The 20,688-nt window shown below is 37.8% G+C and overlaps 1 protein-coding gene across 1 annotated transcript in view; it reads right to left on the bottom strand.

Annotated features, from left to right (window-relative positions):
- LOC122813421 (neurogenic locus notch homolog protein 2-like) overlaps positions 1-20,688 on the bottom strand; it is a 1,182,542-nt gene that overhangs the window by 507,321 nt on the left and 654,533 nt on the right. The window contains exons 7-8 of the mRNA XM_044085736.1: positions 7,089-7,244; positions 231-419 (exon numbers count right to left, since the gene is read on the bottom strand). Of these exons, the coding sequence (XP_043941671.1) occupies positions 231-419; positions 7,089-7,244 (345 nt within the window). The remainder of the gene's footprint in view (positions 1-230; positions 420-7,088; positions 7,245-20,688) is intronic.

The raw sequence follows: 20,688 nt of genomic DNA, 5'->3' as shown, positions 1-20,688 counted from the left end.
CTAGGCTTGTATATGCCCTAGGACCGATAGCCTAGTTCCAACCTATGAAACTAACATACAAGTGCCGATACCTTACATCATGCCTCATTTTTCATTTATGACCTACAACCATTCAAGTTACTCTCTTGCATGCAAGTTTCACATGTGATACGGGTCATAGTGTTAAATTAGGTTTACAATCTACTTTTCTTTATCAAGATGTACACAGGATATGCAGCCCAATAACTTACCTGGCATACAGATACAGGTAAAGCTACCAATCTGATCAAGACAAGTGGCTTCATTCTGACAAGGCAAAGGCTGGCACTCATTGATGTCCATCTCACAACGGGCACCTGTATAACCCTTTATACATTCACAGTGGAAAGAGCCATCCGTATTCACGCACCTTCCACCGTGCTCACAAGGGTTACTGTGAGCTAGGACACAAAAAAATAAGGATAAGCATTAATATGTTGACAAAATTATATATGCTTATACTATTAACTGCCACACAAATTATATAAAAATGCAGTATTAGAACGGTCATCATTCCTACATCATGTCATACAAATAAGCATTTTAATACAAGAACAAAAGCAACTGTTTCACTGTCACTGCTGTCTTCAGAACTTATCTCGGAGTCATTTTATTTTTCTTACATCAGTAACATTGATGCAAACAGAAAAAAAAACTGAGATTCTGAACCTAAAGGCACATGTGTAAACCAATAAATAAAGTTCTCCACTTTTCTGTAACCACCCCACGACTAAATCCAGGCTGCCTTTTTTGGCATAACACCATTAAGGCTTTTAAAGGGCACATTTTCTTTCGTTAATTTACAAACATTTAGCAACTCCTTAAACCATGCCTGAACAAACCAACTTACTGGTTTCTGGCCAAATAGTCATTAACTTTAAAAATACGATAGCCAAACAGAACCTAATAAGATTATCTACAAAAGTCACTGGGTGGCAAAGACAGTGGCTACGTATCCCTCTGTTACACCTTGCTGCAGATTAGTAAGGAAAGTGTTACGTGTTTACAGACAGTGCCATTGTGCACTGCTTGTTTGGGCAGAATAAAGCATATTTTTATAATATGAGTATATGTATGTATATATATATATATATATATATATATATATATATATATATATATATATATATCTATATACAGTCTTTGAATATTTAAGTATGGACAACATGAACTAAAATATTTTTAACAAATGTTTAAAGGGCCATCAAAATGAATTTTGTTTCCCACATTGCAAGAATAGTATTAACAAAGGAAGAGGTGGCTATTGCACCAACTGCAGCACCAACTTCTTGACTATGATATTCCTTATCCAAAAAAATAACTGGTCTTTAAAATTAAGTCCATACGCACTCAATGTATTGATTTTATTTGAAAAATTAGTTGTGCTAAGAAATCCTCTAAAATAATCTAATCCTGCTTCATGAGGAATTCAATATACAAGTCAGTGACATCAAAAGTAAAAGCATAATTTTTATCTGTTTAAAAAAATATTCTTGTATATCTAGTATCAGTCAGAATAAATTCTTTTGTTTTGCTATCCACGAAAAAGTGCCCATGTTTCTGCTTTAGAGCTCTGCTGACATGATGGGTCTAAATAGTCTTCAGCCTCATTCTTATATATTTTAGTTTCCCAAATATTATATTTATTCTCAGGAAGTCAACATTTAAAAGCTGACACTGAATCTTAGTCAAACCATAGTTTCATTCATATCTAGCGATAAGGAGTCAATGTTTTTATAAGCATTCGTTACAGCACTTTATACCATGACCCCCTATTAATATTCCAAAACGTGCAAGCTGATTGGCCAGCGTGCCCGTTGTAAATAGACTTATACTAATGGAAAAAGGTCTGGTCGCCCGGACTTTTTCCATTAGTATAAGTCTTTTTTTAAAACACTGTCTCGCTATGTTAAAAGAGTTTAACATAGTGACACAGGTTTAAAAAAAGCGACACAGTGTGTAAAAAGCAACGGAGATCTTGCTTTCTCCGTTGCTTTTTTTTAAAACCTGTCTCGCTATGTTAAATGGGGTTAACATAGCGAGACAGCTTTAAAATAAGCAACGGAGATCTCCGTTGCTTTTTTTTAAAACCTGTCTCGCTATGTTAACCCCACTTAACATAGTGAAACAGTAAAAATGCAACGGAGATCTTTCTTTCTCTGTTGCTTTTGGCCACAGCTCCGATGTACTGTGTAGGCATGCACAGTACATCAGAACTGCCGCGGATGCCAGACAGCTGCGGAAGGGCAGCAAACAGGCATTATACAATGCCATTATTTAAGAAAAGTAATTGTTTCTTTTCTTAAATAATGTCATAGTATAATAGCAATAACCCACTTCTGGGTGTGGGTAATGCGGGATTTACCCATGGTTGTCTTTGTTTGGTCCCTCGGGCTTCGCCCTCGGGACCAAACCACGCCAACTGTGGGTAAATCCCGCATTACTCACACCCAGGCGTGGGTTACTGCTATAGTATTTAACTTTCCTGTCATAGTTATCAGCACTCAAATGTGCTTTCATCCTGGTACTGTAATTACTTTGATCCATTAAAACAATCTCTCCTTTATCTGATTTCATAATGTGTTATTTTTTACTGATGGTGTAGTTGTTATTCGGTCTGGTAGCACTGACCAAAAAGAATTTGAGAATTTTATTAACAGCACCAAGGATTATTTCAAATGAATTATGAAATGGTCATGAAATGGTCGGAAAACGAATGCATCTTTCTTGAAAATTGGGACAGTTAAAAGTTTAACATCTAAAGTGTATAGAAAAGCCATATTTAGCAGCATGTATTTATATGTGAAGAAATGCCATTCTCCACTTACAAAATCAAAATGTTATTAAAAGTCAGACATTTAGGACTTCAAAATAGGTATCAGATGAAAGAATATTTGAACACAAAATAATAATATTAAGGGATTTATTTGTACAAAAGACATTTCAATATTTTAAGTTTTATTAAAACTTTGGATGAAGTTGCTGAAAAAATACAGTGTATGCCCATACTTTGAATACTACAGTCTAAAGATCAAGAGGCTGCATATAATAATAATAAAGCTGATGGTAAACTGCTATGGCTGTTGATTACAACACCGATAGCAGTAAAAAATATTTTGACTGATATCTAGAAATTTACAAAGGGCCATCAGCATCTCTTCAGCGTACTCCAGGAAAGACCAAATATTATTAATATATGTTTGGGACAGACAGTATTTTATTAATTAAAAAAAATTTTACTTAAAATACTGTTTGTGTATATGTCATACTGTTATAGCATATGAGTTATCCCTAATCTTTATTATCCTACTCCACACATCTATGCAACTATCTTAACACATTTTCTCTTCTGTCACTTTCGACTTTTAATACTACCATTAAATACATGCCACCTATAATCTACATATTCCTACCACCTAGCTATAAGATTCTAACTATATCTATCCTACCTTCCCACTACACTTAACTTTCCCTTTTCCTACCCACCCCCCAAAAAAATTGAGCTGTATTGTTAAATATTTCTGTTTAATTTGAACTGAATTGTTAAATATTTCTGTTTAATTTGAGCTGTATTGTTAAATATTTCTAAGTGTTTTATTTTCCTACATGCCAATCTTCCATTGTTACTGTATTGTGCCTTTTTACAACATATGTTCTGTTTAGATAGTTTTCTATATTATTTCACTTGCGTTATAAGTAACTGTTTCCTTACAAATTCATGTAATGATTTTCATGTAACTTGGAGATTTCTTCCTGGGCCTCCACTGAAAATGGGTCCCAAGCCCAGTGGACTTTCCAGGTCAACAAATGTCTATCTATCAATCAATCAATCAATCAATCAATAAAACTGTCAGTCAATGTAGATATATAATAATTTTGAATAATAATATTATAATGAGATATATTGAGGACAATCCCTACAACTGCATTCTGAGGTATTAAAAAAAACATAAGTGCAAAAGCAGGCATTGCAGTTGGCTACCATCATGCATGGTTTACTTGGTTAACTGTATCCCTCGCATACAGCATTTTATGCTGAGAAAACTTCTCAAAGATGAAATCAATGGATGTACCAATGTATATATATACAAAAAAAAATAAGCAAACTGAAAAACCTTAATACAGACAGTTTTGTTTGTTCTCATTTTAAGAAGTTTACATTTTTAGATAATGTGGTTCTGGATGGAAGGGACAGTGACTTTAACACTTTAATTGAAAAATGGCAACTCCAGCTTAATGCTAGTCTAAAAAAATTCATTTTTATCAACTGTCTGTTGAAACTAAAAGCACAGAGAAAGGAAACTAGACTGATAACATCAAGCTGTGATTGCTAGTTTTGGTAATATGATTTAAATTTGTGGGCATTTAAGTAGTTAGATATGGTTTTGTTCTTTATTCCAAAAAAGTCCAATAAAATTACAAAATTGTTCAATTAATTCAACTTATCTCATTTTATTTTACTTATGACGTGGCAGAGTAAAAGTAATGTCTTTCGTTTTTTCCCAGTTAGGGGTTGCCACAGCGGAACTCCAGTCCGCTAATGACTGGCAGTGGATTTTTACGATGCCGAGTTGCCAGCCTGATGCCCAACCTTCAAAGAAGGCACACCCATTCAAGCACGCACCTACCTGCATGTCTTTAAATGTCACTCGACCGCAGGGAGGACATGCACACTCCACAAAGAAGGCGCTCCAGCTAAGAATCGAATGGGAGAACCTCTTGCTGTGAGGCGACAACGCTAAACGCTGCATCACCGCGGCCTAACAGTAAAATATAAACTACGACTGATCACAAAGTTGACCACATCTCCACTCAGTGCTTCATCTTTGCAATAATGTAATATGGTCTTTTAGTGATTATATATCAACTTTTCCTACCACTTCCTGGGACGTCAATAAAAATAAGTTTACTGAAACTAGAAGTTAAGACAATGGCTCTCTCATTAAGGTTTTTGACTCACTCACAGCCCCAGGGTCTGTGGCTCAGTCTTGACTGCTGGTTATTATCATTGTGTAGCTTGCTTCCATGCGTTTGGGTGAATCTGTTCCTTGCTACTACTCCAAAACATAAAATGTTCAGTGTGTGTGTGTCTGTCTCTCTCACTATTTATGTGTGTGTGTGTGTGTGTGTGTGTGTGTGTGTGTGTGTGTATATACACACACATATGTATATGTGTGTGTGTGTGTATACACACACACATATGTATATGTGTGTGTGTGTGTGTGTATATATATATATATATATATATATATATATATATATGGATTCACTTCATAACACTGAAACTTTACAAATACTGAAAATGACAAAACTTCATAATACTGAAGACCAAAATACTGAAAGCTCAAAATACTGAATACTCAAAACACTGAAACTAAAAATACTGAAAGCACATATTATGCATAAACTCAGCTTAAAGAATATAAATCATAGCAATTACTACCAAATATATGCAGGGGGCAAGCCCCCCTGCACCCCCCACGTGGGAGGCTGTGCCCCCCACACCCCCTGCTAATTATATATATCTACTCCAAGATTGCACTTAACTACACTATGTGCAATCTTGGAGTTGATATATTTAATTAGCAGGGGGTGCAGGGGGGGGGCTTGCCCCCCTGCATATATTTGGTAGAAATTGTTATGATTTATGTTGTTTAAACTGAGTTTACACATAATATGTGTTTTCAGTATTTTGAGTTTCAGTATTTTGAGTTTTCAAGATTTTGAAGTTTCAGTATTTTGATATTTCAATGTTATGAAGTGAATCCATATATATATATATATATATATATATATATATATATATATATACATATAGATACACACACGTTTCTCTGCATTTTATATACACAGTAGATATGTGTGTGTGCCCGCGTGTGTGTGTCTGCGAATGAGAAGGCATGTGTGTGTGTGTGTGTGTGTGTGTGTGTGTGTGTGTACATCACATAGCTGAAGCATGGGAACAGACATGGCCTGGTCACATGGATTACTACACAAACCTGTTTATGTACTACCATTTATTACAGCCATATTCCTCATACAGACGATCCAGTTCTGTTCCTGTTGATGGCTGCATGCTCTGACTCTACATTACCTTGAGTATAATTTAATAATTTGAACAAATGTCAGTGTAGATAATATAAGAAAATATCAATATACTTGATGTACAATGGAAGATGCCCCCATGAAGAATTCTCTAAAGGAAAAAAAGTATTCCATGATACTATGCCACCTTGCTGGATTAGTTCTGCTAATATATGTACTCAAAGGCAAAAAGTGCACCCACAGCCAGAAGATCATGGCAGACATTTTTGAAAGGTCACTGCTAGAAATGCATGTTTAGGGAAAAACAAGCAGCACTCCAAAGGTTAATGTGGAGTGCAAAGAGCTAATAATCTTGCAGAGAGTTTCCCCTGCCACATCAATATACCCTGTTACCTGCTAAGCACTGTGCCTTAATTGTGTATTACCGAGATACAAATGATCAGTCTATGTTTATGCTGTATGCCGACAGTCCACAGGCAATATGGTTCAGCACAGCTCCAGTCAGTTTAGAGTTTATTGTTGTACTAGTTCATCTACAGGATTTACATTTTTACTGCTTCACTCATGTGTTTCTCTATGTCCATTAAGTGTGACTATCAGAATACATGGTAAACCTATTTCAACCTTTTTTAAAACTCTGCAGCCTTCAAATGTTTCTGATTCGACTGTTTTTGATTGCTGTGTTTAACTGGGTATGATACTATGTAACCTTCTTACACTTATGTTACCTGGATAATGATAAGCACACTATACCCACCACAGCTGGTCATTTTGATTATGCCACAAAAGTCAGCAAGACAGACAAAATGGAATATTAAGACTAGATGGGTCAAAAAGCAAAGCCAGCCTGGTGGGGAAAAAAACTGAGGTGGTCTTATTTCAGACAGCCAATTAATCACTCCAAATGTTGGCATATGCATAACTTGAGGAAAGCGATGGTGCTCTTTGGTTTTTAAGTACTGAAAAACTATAGTTAAGGAAACAGGAATGACAGTAAAGAATAAAATGGAGTAAATTTGACTCACTCATGGCACATTCATCGACATCTGTGGTACAGTCTGCTCCCTGATATCCTGTTGGGCACTGACAGATAAACTGCCCATTTACTGGGTTAGTATCACACAAAGCACCTCGTTGGCAAGGATTACTGATGCATGCATCATTCAGGTGGCACAGGAGACCTAAGGACAGAATAAAGTATAAGGTTTATTATGATTATCTCGAGGACTTATAAGATGGATACTGACAGTCACAAGCTGGAAATTCACTTTAGCCCATTCATTGATGACTTGCTACAAAGAAGTGTTATTCTGCCTACTCAAGCTTGAAAAGAAAGATAAGCAACCTTTGTTACAGTATGAAATAATAAAAACATACAGGGTACTTACCTTTTTTCCAATAGCTTAAGCCTGCCTGAATGATTCACATCCAAATAAGAGCAGTATACATACAAGCAGTGATTTCATCAGAACATTCCAATGCTTTATTTTACATCATTCTACTGCAAATTATATTTTCAGTCTTGCAATATAAGTTTACACAAAACAAAAACAGAAAGCAATACAGCATTTGCCAGAAGCTGGGCACTTTGTTCAGAAGTGATCTGTTTATGATAGAGTATTTCCACTAGATATGAAATCATATGACACATGAATGACTATTTCATCCCTAACTGAGAAAAACTCAGAAGGTTGGACAATGTACATTGCTTTAAGTGGTTATTCTTTTACATAGTCTCTTAAGTGCAACCAATTCAAAAAACACCAATGCCTTAATCAAAATGTAATATGACCAAAAGAAAAGTGCAGCATTCACACATTCCTGCCATACCATCACAGAAAATGGACTAGCTTAATTCCACTGATTAAAACGTTTTTACCTTATGTTAGTACAATGGGAATAAATAAAAGGTGCCATCTACTAACTACAACCTTTAACCTTCACAGTATGGTCATTATACTACTAAAAAAAAACTGACAAAGCCAATACATTTGACAACAAAAGTTTACCTCCTCAGCCAAACATACAAGTCATGGACCAAAAAACAAAGTGCAGACCACTTAACTGACTAAGAAAAACATCTATAGCTTTAAGATCAAAATATTGCAGATAAAAATCATTAGGTTATTAGCTAACATAAAAATCATCTAAAATTTGGTTGCCATGCTAATGGCTGGCTGGCCAAGGTCTATTCAGCCAGAGCTAGTCAGCCAAATGGAATTTTTAGTAGAGTTAGTGTGCACCTTTCACGGATGTTTGGTGACCTTGCAGTTAGTCATGATGTTAAGCACAGTGGGTCACCATCTTGCATGGGAGTTATCGGAGGCTTTGACATAGTCTACCAATAATGCCATCTGATTGATAACTGAAAGAAGCTCAATCTCCTAGAAGTTGAGAGATTGATTCACATTCTAATAAGCCCACACATACAGGTTCTACATACATATTTTATTTTATAATGGGACTATTATCTTTTTCAGGACATTACAATACAACATTCAAGCTACAAAAAAAAAGGTAATGAAAAACAGTTAATGAGAAACTGGCCAAACACTTCGGCAATTGCTTGCTGTAGACTAAGAGCTTTTCTATTTTGTTTTAAACTTTTTAAAAGCATCCAATAACATGTCAGCAGTGAGGCTGTATTTTTTCTAGAGAATATTTTAAGTCTGTACTATAAATTAAACATCGACTGATTGTGTACTCTCAAGATTTTGGAAATCTCTTGCTCATGTTAGATGTTAGTAGAAAACAAGTGATTGAGTAAGACCATTTTGTGCTGTTCTGGCTGTCTTTCATTCTCTTGTGCAATAATGATTTTTTTTTTTTTTTTACATATGGCAGGTGTGACAGGCTTACCCCTCATGCTGGGGTGGGGCCTCTCCCTCCTACAAATAACACATACTTCAAAGTTATTTGCTGCATTAAATATAATGAACAGTGTTTGAGATTTTCTGAATACTGACATCAGATGCAAGGGATCAAGATACTCCCTCTTAAAGCAGAAGCAATATATATTTATGATATCAACTGATCTGTGAGAATGTCCTTTGTGGAGAATAAAATCTGCAATTCCTTTTTTCTGAAATCCCTACCTTGGCATATTTCTGAAATCTCTTCAGCTTCCATGCTCAGAGGCATGTACACTTACGACTGCCTTAGGTGGACCCAACCCCAGCACTCTTTAATTTGACCCCTTTTTACTAAGTGAGCACAGCCTGAAAGACACAGAAAAACAAAATAATGTGCTAGTACTTACTTGCCTTGACTAACAGAAAAAAACATCCACATAAAATGAATGGAGGGGCTATCCAGATACATTTGGATGTGGGAAGAGAGTAAGCACTCACTTTAGATAACCACCTTCCAGATCAACTGACACAACAAGAACAGTTAACTTTCACTTACTCAGCAGCGCTGCTCTCAGCTAATCTGATCATAGCTGATTGTTCATCTGTGTGACAGTGTAACACACTCAAATATACAGACTGTTTCTGTAAGCATATTTACTGCTCCAAATCTATGAACCTTTGAAGGCAATACATTTGCAACCTGGGGATGCTGGCCAGAACCCCCAAGTTACTGGTGCAGGGGGCTCATTTACATGCAAAAAACATTTGTTTGCAAATAGAGCTCGAGTTGAGTACTTGACAATCAGTAGTTGAAACTATAGCAGTTGGTGTCTGTGCTGATGAAGCATGTCTTATAGGAACATATATGTTACCCATCACTTAGAAAGCTTTCTTTACTACGCAACAATTAAGAAGAAGCTCAAACAGTGAAAAGTTAAACATCTCTTGGAAGCTGAAGCTGGACACAGCAAAAAGACAAGGATTTAAAAGAATGAGTCCTGAAGCACTCTGGCTCTAAAAGAGGTCCGAGTCCTGCAATCATAGACCAGTCAAGGTGATTGTGAAATGATGACAATGCTGATGCACAAATTATCCGCAACAGTGGCATTTTGGAGACAAACAATGGAAACAGTTCACATCGTTTGTAAGGGTGGCCTTTGACAACAGCATTTTCCAAACAGCAGTTCGAAGCCTGTTGGCAGAAAACCATCCTTTTACCAACACACTTAGAAAAGCTTTGTGTAGTCACTGCAAACCTCTTCAGACTTGAAAAAGAAACAACTCATCTGTCCTTCTGAATGCATTCACTCTCTCCAGGTAAATTCTAAGTTAGCAGTGTCAATTTATGTTAAGGAGGATTCTCTGTCACCTGGTTTCTGCCACTGAAACTTACATATGCTTGTATTTACATTTGTTTACTGGGAAAAGATAAAAAAGGGAGATGGTGAACTGAACTGACCAATTCTGGTATCACTTTTAAGGAAAATGGTTTAGCCCTTATGGTTATAGAATCATTATAAAAGACTTCACAGGGTTCTCAACAGATAACAGTCTGCAAGCTTAGAGTTCCTACAGGTAGAATTGGTGACCTTCAAGAAAAGCATCTTCCAAGATGTGAAATTTTGAGCCTCCATACTTGTCTGTTATGGATGGCAAATAAGCCTGTCAATTCATGACTCAGGGAGGAAAAAGGTTCTTCAAAGCTGGTGGAAAATGCAGAAGCCCTTCAAGGCATTATTTAGCCAGCCAGTGCTGGACCACAGTTTCAACACTTCATAAGGTCTTGATGTACAAAGCTACTTAAGAAATGCACTCAGCAGTGAATTGAGATCAAAGTCGTAAAGATGCCCGAGAGAATTCAGGACTATTTTGCAAGGTAAATATCTGAGATGACAAAGGGAATCTGGTTGTCTCTCTACTCAGACAGAGATCCTCTTCCGCGTAGGATATAGTTGATGAATGACATCTTCAGTCAACTCTAGAATTCCAGTAGGAACATCCAGTTCATCTAAAAATCCAAAGGAAGAGCTAGTTTGAGGAATTGGTGGGGGGGGGGGGTATTTTCTTAATTATATAGAAATTATTTCCTGTACTGAAAAGGACCTCCAGGCCTTTAAGTACACATTTCTTAGTCACCTACAGTCAACAAACAGTATCAACTTCTGAAGTTTGCAGCTGAATGTGGAATCACAGGGAATGGCAAAAAAAGTGCAGAGGATTTTTCCGTCAAAGGAGGGAAAAGAATTTACCACCAATTCCTCCCTGACCTGTTGACCGACCATAACCCCATTACTTGAACTGACAAACAGACTGCTCTCTTAAGTCCCTTACTCATGAAACACCCAAGCCAAACAAACTCAATTATCTCATTCTCAGCTTCAGAAGAGGAGTGCGGCTGTGACTGAGGGAGTCTACCAATGTTTTCACAATTTTTGCTTAACACCTTGGATTGTTCACCTTTTCACAATTTTACTTCCCCAGGCTACGAACAGATGCGAGTAATACTCTAATCTAAGGATCTCTGTCAGATCCATGCTGTCTTTTCAACTGACTTTTGCTATTAAACAGTATTAGCACAAGTGCTCACAATACACATGCTCAATAAAGAAGTACAAAACATGGTGGTAACACTGAAGTCAATACAAATACTCAGAACACTTCTTTTTGAAGGGGCAGGCCCTCTACACAACAAAACCTATACATACCAACTCCACAGTTACACAACACTGGGGAAAGGAGGAAGTCCTCAAAACAATGAATAGAGACCTCAATCAGGCCACTGGCACCATATCAGGAAGGCTTAATAAACAGCATACACTAAGACAGGAAATGTTGGCTAACCTCCATGAAGTCTACATTCCAACTGAATTTACAAGAATTTGTAAATATCACAGGATGTGAAAATCAATTTAGCAAGCTCAACAGCCTTATATATATATATATATATATATATATATATATATATATATATACCTGTGATTAAAGGGGGCACTGCCAACACAGTTAGCTGGAATTTTGTAAATAATTATATGTCATTTGTAAACATCAAACTGATTCATACAAGATGCTGGTGTTACAAATCTATTACAACTGTATGTCATGTGTATATCAAACTGATTTGTACAGATGTTTGTGTTGAAAAGGTATTTGTAAAGTGGTTGTGTTTGAAATGTATGCACAGTGTGCATCTTACTGGAGAGAACAGAAATATACATGCACTACTGTAACTGTTTGAATGTATATATTTTAACAGAAGAAACTGGAGGGTTAAACACATGTTATCTCATAGGTTTCAATGCAGCCACAGACACAAAGTCTGTACTAAGAAGCTTTCTGTATTGTCTTTTGGGGGTGAACTAATTACTTTCTGGAAGTGTGGAAGTATGCAATTGTTTTATGACTTACAGCACTTGCCAAAGATCTGAGCAAAAGCCCTTATGTGTGTATTTTTACAGGTAGGTGCCAAGTCCTGCCAGCTTCCCGCAATGGGGCTTTTGCATGGGAACTAGAAGTCAGATAACCAGAAATGAAGCCATTCTTCAAGATATCCCAGCAGTAATATTTTAGACATTTTTTTTCTAAGTCTCTTAGTGAGACAGAGCATTCTGTATTCTGTCTTGGGCCGGACAACAACAAGAAGGACAATTCACCAAATCATCTGCCTTGTTCTATTAAGTAAGTTATTAGGGAATAGTATATCTCTCTTAAATTCAGTCAGGAATATACTGATGCTTAGTTTAGATATTGTTTTTCTTTGTTTGTCTGAGCCTGTCCTGCAAAGTTATTTTTAATATTTTCTGAGGTTTTGAACTCTGATGTCACTGTGAATAGATAGTTGGTATTTTCATGTTCTTTTGTTATTTATTATTATTAAATATATTTACACCTTTCATTGTGTCTGATCTTTTTAGAGATATTTACGTCCTGAGAGTACTTGCATATTTATTTGTTGACAGTGTGTGGGCCACTCCTAACAGCCTTGTTCTTGGTCAAACTACTATTTGTATTAACATTAATTTCACTCAGTATACTGGGTACCCTTGGAAGAGCCTTACGGTAGCTGGCAGGAGTGTCTGGTGGCAGTCATCACTATCTTATAGTCTGGGCAGAAGGGGGCATAGCTAATAAACCTGTGCCAGCCTTGCCCATGTGTGCACATGAGTGTGTGTAAATCAAATCTCAAAGAGTGTGAGAGTGCCAGCTACATGGGCAGGGACACGAAGCACTGGTTGGACACAAAAGGTGCTGGAAGCCTTGGCTTGAACACTCAGCTGAGATCTCAACTTTATAGCTGTGCCAGTGGAAGTCTTATTGAGGATCTGGAGAAAGAGGGAGAAACCAGCCCTGAACTAACTGTGGTCTCTGTGTGGTCTTAAGAGAAACTGCACTTGATGCAGAGAGCTGCATCTGGAAATACTGTGTGTGCACCTGTTATTTCCCCAGTGAATGTCCCCAGAGGTGCCAGTGGTGAGGATGGAGGCTCCTTGATTACTGGTCCAGTGGTGGTCGTCACAATACTCATAAATCTAGCATCAGAGGTTAAAATATTTTAAGGTCCTATCTCAGAAAATGAGCAAGACATATTATCAGAGTTCTGAAGCTTTCACGACCCTCTTTTCCAAATTGTATGCTTAAGGGGGTCTACTTTACAAGAACGAAATTTCACTTACCAGAAGCTCGTAACACCAAGACAAAAAGGCCAACAGCACCAGCACACTGATGTCCCAGAACACTGACTTACCACTTCTGGTAAGTAATCGCTTGGCCATCCTAAAAAAAAAACGTAAATTGAAGAAAACCCCAGCTTCACCCCCCCCCACAACTCCTTATGTGGGGGCTGTGCCCCCCACACTCCCCTAACTAAATATACCAACTCCGAGATCACACTACCACAGGGGTAAGGGACAAAGTTCAACAGGATGGCCAAGTGGTTACTTAGCTGGAGTGGAAAGTTGGTGTTCTGGGATGTTGGTGTTGTGCGCTCGTCGGCCTTTTTGTCTCGGCATTTTAAAAGTTGGGTAAGTGAATGTTCGGATTGCTGAAGGGGATCCGCTTATGGAAACATAGGCAACAAGTCGTTAGTCCCACAGGCTTCTTTAGATAGCCAAAAAAACACTGCATAGCCTCAGCTTGGCAGACGCGTGTAATTCAAAAGTTCAATAAAGTAAAACTGTACAACTACAAAAGTTACTCAAGCATACATCAACCAAGAAAATGAGTGATCTTTTTTAAATTTACCTTTCAGATTTGTTTTATTAGAAAAAATAAACATATTTCAGCCTTTATCTTCTCTATAAATACAATGCCTAAGCGGAGGATGCCAAATAAACAGAAGTAAAGAGGCAGATGAAGATAGCAAAAATATTTACCAAGCAAGGAGTTAAATCTTGGGAGTTACACATAGTAATGTTCATTGAACATGTGAATTGCTGTTCACTGAAAGAGACTTATAATTTCAGTCAACTGCTCTCACACTTTTTCCTTCTCAGAACAATACCTCCTCACCCCTGCTGCATAATATAATTAGTTCAGAGATTGCTGCATTCCAGAAAAAATCAACACCCTCCAACTCATAATGATCTCAGAAAGATACTGTGGTTTTGCTGTGGTTTCACTGAATCAGCCCTTCTGCACAATATCACATAAAACAGGGATAAGTCCTGGTCCTTTCCCTTGACAAACTGGTCCAGCTAAGTGTGGAGGCTGAAACAAGTCCCAGTAGCCAGGCAGTGGAGTAGCAGGAAGCAGTCACTTTACTATAGTCAGTTTTGTGATTTTACAAGTTGCTAGGAGAAGCCAAAGCTCTAAGTCCCATTGCTTACATCTGAGAAAGTCCCCAGGTCTGAGTATGCAAAGGGATTAATCAACATGGGTCCATGTCTGCACATGTGGCAGTCCAACAGCCTGCCACCCCTCCTCCATTAGTGATTCTAAAGCATTTTCTTAAAACTTCAGGCACATCCTTCCTCCACAAAAGAGTTAAGCATACAAATGTTTCCCCTCCTCCAGACCAGCTCCACTAGGTGCTCAAACTATTACTAAGGTGCCCGTGTCATAGTCAGGGCTTTATCCCTCTACACTTATAGAAGTTTGAATGCAGTAAAACTGATCAAATGCGTACCAGACAACAGTCAAGAATCCAGGTACTCATTGTTCTTTCAATCTTTGCCTAGAAGCTGGTAAAAAACTCAAATTAAATGAAAAGCCATCATTCTAACAGCACAGAAAATTAATATGGTAATAAACTTGAACCCGCTCTAGGATATGTCCACCTACTACTTTTTACGTCTGAGCAAGATACAAACGTCATCCTGTGGCTACATCTGATTCTTCAATGAATGGGCTTCAGCAATGATCTTCATTATAAATACCAAGAGTAATGAGTGCAGAAATACAATCACGGGAAACTAAAAAATATGATAAAATACTGAAAATGAATGCAGAACATACCGGAAGATGTTAACTAAAGGCATCAACTTTCTGAGTGTGTATCCTAACACTACAGTTTCAAAGCCAACTTTCATATTTTCTTCTTACTTATCACAACTGACAGTTTATGACAGGGGAGGTATATTTGTTAAACCATTGCAGTGCTTGAGAACCTGTTACAAATAAAAACTCCTGCCTATTTCAGGTCAGTTGCTTACATGGTATCATGGGATATTTCTGTCATGTCGATCTAACATACCTAAGGTAAATAGTTTAAATTCAGTATTTATTCTTTCACACCCCCTCCCTAAGTTTCTGTGCGTGGGTAACTATTTGAAATGGTGGGACCCGATAGACCAAGTCCCAAAATACAGAGACTGAATGGACAAAGGATCGGACTTGCCACTTTTCAGAATATTCCCTTTTCTCCAAGGTATGGTGATCTTGGAGTTGGTATAAGTAAGTTTGGGTAGTGTATGGGCTTGCCCCCCACATGGGGGTGCAGGTGGCCTTTCCTCCTCTGCAAACAGAAGTTTAAAGGAGAAGAATAAGTCTTCAAGATTTGCTTTGACTGTGTTTTCAGTCTTTTTTTCCAGCTTGTCAGCATTTTGACTGCTAACATTTCAATAAGGAGTTTTGTGTGTGTGTGTGTGTGTGTGTGTGTGTGTGTGTGTGTGTGCGTGTGTACAGACACACACACACACACACACATATACAAACAGTTCAGCAAGTTAGAGGACTTACTTTATAAATGTGTTCCCCACTAAGCCATATATATGTGTGTATATATATATATATATATGTATGTATGTATATATATGTATGTATATATACATATATATATATATATATATATATATATATATATATGCACACATACATATATATAAAATTTGTAGAAAAAAAACACATCAAATAAAAATATAAGGTCTACCTGAAAAGGATAAACAAACTAGAAGAGTTTTTCAAGACATATAGAAATCATTTTTTGAACATTCAGGCTGACAATAAACTGACAAAAAAACTATACAGTCATTACCAGAAAGCTAAAGACTGCTGTGGGCTATCATAAACACGGGGAAAACATACTGCATTAAAAGTTTACCACTTAACAAATGCTGCAGTAGACGTCCCAAACAAATGACGTTCCCCCATACTAGGTAAAACAAAACAAAACATAGTTAACATTTTCCAAAGTGTGAACCTGTCACAACATGCCATGCTCCTTCAATAACAGCCTTAAGATGTACCAAGGGGGAACCTCAGTCTTACTAAGGCAGTCTGCCAGCTGTGTTTTTTGTAACTGACCACAGGATACTTTGAATTTTCTGGGACTGAATTAGCTCTTTTATTCCACTAATTTCCTGCAGTTGTCTTGAAAGATTCTCCATCTTGACAATGATGTCTCTGACCTTGTTAAACCAGTATATACGTAAGATCTGCCAGACCAAAAAAATAATTTCTCGAGTTTCCACAATTGTTCCATAAATCTTACCTCAGGAGGAAGACAAGAAATAAACATCACAAGCAACTTCCTTACATTACAAAAGCACAGCCTTAACTTGCTTAAAATAAATTCTCCTCTTCTGTTGACAAAATATCCAAAGAAACATGAAAAGATTTGGATGCACATGTCAGCAAAATCTTTTGGAACTTATTTTCTGCAAAGTTCTTTACACCCTATAGCCTCAAAATGTGCTTTGGGTATTACTCCATTTGCAGTTTGACAGAGGGTACACAAGTGCACCTAGTGGAGACGAGTTACTGACCAACATTATTAACTTCTTTCCAGATTCACAGCTCATCTTGTTTTGCTGACACAAAAGATGTCTTCACTTACGAGTGCATCGTGGTCCATATGCAAATCAGAGGACTACATCTAATCAGTCCCTGATTCAATGTGAACATCTTTTACATGCAAAATCAACAAACCTTTCTTTGCAATATCAGCTACTGTAGATGTAAACATTTAAAGTTATACCAGTTACTGTGTCACTTGTAGCTTTATTAACCCACTCTACAATTTCAGCTATATGTTCTTCCACCTTTCCCCTCTTCTCTATCTCACAGGAGCACCTATGGCTGCTTCTCTCCATTTGTACCAAATTCTTCCTTACTCACTTCACTTCAGAATTATGCAGCTCTTCTTGGCACCACTTCCTGTAAGTCTCCCCTCATCACCGTCATGCTTTGTGATACAATAGTCTTCTCTTTCTGGATGAACATTATGAAACCTAGAATGATGCACTCTTAACAAATACCACCACACCTTATAAATTCCCTAAACTCCATCCTGTCTTTTGATGGCTCCGAGTCCTTTCCACTGTGCACATTCTGCCCTTCTGCATTACATGTTATGCTCCATTTTAAACCTTTTAATTTCTCGGATGAAGTATTCTGCAGTGCTCTATAAAATCTGCTCAAACATTCCACCGCAGCAAATGTCCACCTGATGCACGTAATGTTATATGTTTTCACATTGCCATTCTCCTTGCAGTCTCTTGTAGAGCAGGTGACATCAATCACAATAGAAGGCAGAACTGACTTTTGCCATAGGCTAACATGGACTGTACAGTGGCTTCTGCTGTCAGTTCCATATCTAATGCCATTTCCCAGTCATATCCACTACTAGCTTTTACTTTTACCATTATTTCTGTTAGTGTCTGATTGTGTCTTTCTACTATTCTATTGCTCCAAGAGCTATATGCTGCAGTGGTCAGCATTTCAATAGTAAAGTTTTTGCCACACTTCTGTTTAAATAATTAATGAATTTTACTGTCACAGAATGACTTTTGAGGTGGATCATAATTGCTTATCTATCGATGGATACATTTCCTTACAGTTTCTGATGGTCTCGCTACATTCATAATGCTTCCTGCACTGAAATGTGCCAACTGATTAATGACATGAAGGGACCAAGTATCAGATTTAAGGTCATGCAAGTCCACAGCAACTGTTTTACCGTACCTAGAAGCCAGAAAAATAACAGTAATGGGCCTAGGTTTAGGACAGCTATACTTCAGGCAAACCTCGCAACTGTCAATAATCTGTTTCATGAAAGAAATACATTCAGCATCTTTGTTTCTGCTGTCTGGTCACAGAAGCATGTCCAAACTGAAAATTCAGTTTTGTTAAAACTTTCTGATTTTCACCCCCCACTTCCCGGTTACATCCGTCAAAACTGTGATGACATTATTCTCACAATTACTCTTCTTAAGGTATTTATCTAAAATGATGGCACAATAATGTCCAGAACTAGAAAATGTAATAGTCGCCATTAAACCATCCTTCCTTGGTCTTCTTGTTTTTTTTTTTAATGCTCAGGATTGCTCCTGTTATTTTAAGGATGTTTTACTGAGCAACAAATGTATATCAACAGGGATTACTTCTACTGCAATATCACACTTAATTTGTTCTATTCTTGCAGGTAATTTCAGTCTTGGGGAGGAAAACACCACTTCTCCATTTTAAAACTTTAATGTCCTACTATGAGTTTCACTTTTCAGTACCTTTCCCACCTCACTCTACATTTACTGATAAAGGTGTCTAAATGTAAGCTATGTACTAACCATAATGTTACATCCAGGTTATCTTGTTTTCATCGGATTCAACCTTTGGGTTATTTGATACAACCAGATTTGACCTTGGTACTTTTTCAGAAGCTTGAATCCAGAGCTCTGACTCCTCCTCTGTCTATAATTCCCTAAGTTGACCAGAGTGCCTCAGATCAAGTTTGCCTGCTTACAATTATAAGGTGAACTAGCACTCTGGAACAGAAGACAGGAAACTGCCTGTTCAGAGGACAGGACAGGAGAGGAGAGGTAAAAATATCTACTTGAAGAATACCCCACCGATGGACAATGTCCAGAAATGCGTCTCTCTAAAGCATCCATTTGTGAGCCTGTGTTTTGGACCTAGATAAGGAAAAATCTAAATGCCTTGGAGACCGTAGAAGGCAATCACAGGAGTTAGGCATTTTGTGAACACCCTTGCGGCAGTAGAGAGGCCAAAGGGCAAAGCACAGACGTGAGAATGAGAGGAAGAGACAGAGAAACGTAAAAACTTCTTGAAGAGTGGGTGAATAGGGAAATGAAGGTAGGCATCTTTCAGATCCAAGGACACCAAAAAAGCCTGGGGTAATAAAAGAGGAAACAGAGTTTGAATAGTAATTATCCGAAAAGAAGGGATGTTGAGAAAAGTATTGAGCCAAAAGAGATCCAAAATAGGTGTCCAAGTGCCCTCCTTTTGAGGAACCAGGAATATCCTGGAATAAAAACCCCTTCCCACTTGGGAAGGGAGAACAGGATGAATGGTTCCTTGGTTCAACTGGGACCTTAGAACCTCTGGGAAATGAGGAAATTGCTCTAGAGGAAGTTGAGGAATCCTTGAAAAAAAAAGAGGGAGAGATTTCCATACCATGAAATAACCCTGACAGATGACAAAAATAACCAAAGAGTGTGAAGTGATAAGACTCCAATTTGGAAGATAAAGGGAGAGCCAAAGGGACAAAGGAACCTGGTCTAAAAGAAGGGAACAAACTGTCAAAGAGAAGCAGGCTTATCAGATAAAGGAGACTTCTGGGCCACAAAAATCTGAGAAGCCTTAGCAGAGAGGGCCCACCTCCCACTCTTCCTGCCCTTGGAGGCCTGGCAGGGTTGCCTGCAGACAAAAGCAGACCTAGAAGGATAATTCCTATGAAACATAGAGATAGAAGAGAGAAAAATATGTTTAAGGCCTTGCAAGGCTTTGTCTTTCTCTTGACAAGACTTAAATACATGTCAGCAGCAGTAGTCTCAAAAAGATGTGCATCAACCAAAGGTGCATTCGACAACTTGCCCTTAATGTTGTCAGGTAAAGACTAGAGACAAAGCCAAGAATAATGCTTCATGACAGACCCAACAGCCACAGCCCTAGAAGAGGTGTCAGCAGCATCACAGCTATACTTAATAGAGTTGCAAGCCAATTGAGAAGCAGGACCTAAAAAAGATGAGGCAAAAGATTTGCCTTCATAATCAGGGAGGGCAGAGATAACATGACAGGCCTGAGCAATCAAGGCCGGAGCATACCTGGTCATGTGGGTCTGGTAATTAATAGACCTAAAGGCCAAAGTAGAAGCAGTGTAAACTTTCTTGCCAATCCTCTGCACTGCCCTACTATCCTTACCAAAAGGCAAAAGTTTGCAAGATAGCAAAAGTTTAGATGGTTTGTAGAAGGAGACTGACAACACAGCAGGATCACCAGAACAGCATTTAAATAAAAACTGACAATCCTCTGGAACTTAGGAGCAGGAGGATAAGACTCAGGAGACTTTGAAACAGCAATGAAAGTGTCTAACAAGTCAGCC

The sequence above is a fragment of the Protopterus annectens genome, chromosome 10.part0 (assembly GCF_019279795.1).
Source record: "Protopterus annectens isolate FY-2018-M chromosome 10.part0, PAN1.0, whole genome shotgun sequence".
Taxonomy (NCBI): Eukaryota; Metazoa; Chordata; order Ceratodontiformes; family Protopteridae; genus Protopterus; species Protopterus annectens.
The sequence above is the reverse complement of the archived record's forward strand: the minus strand, read 5'-3'. Positions and strand labels throughout refer to the sequence as shown.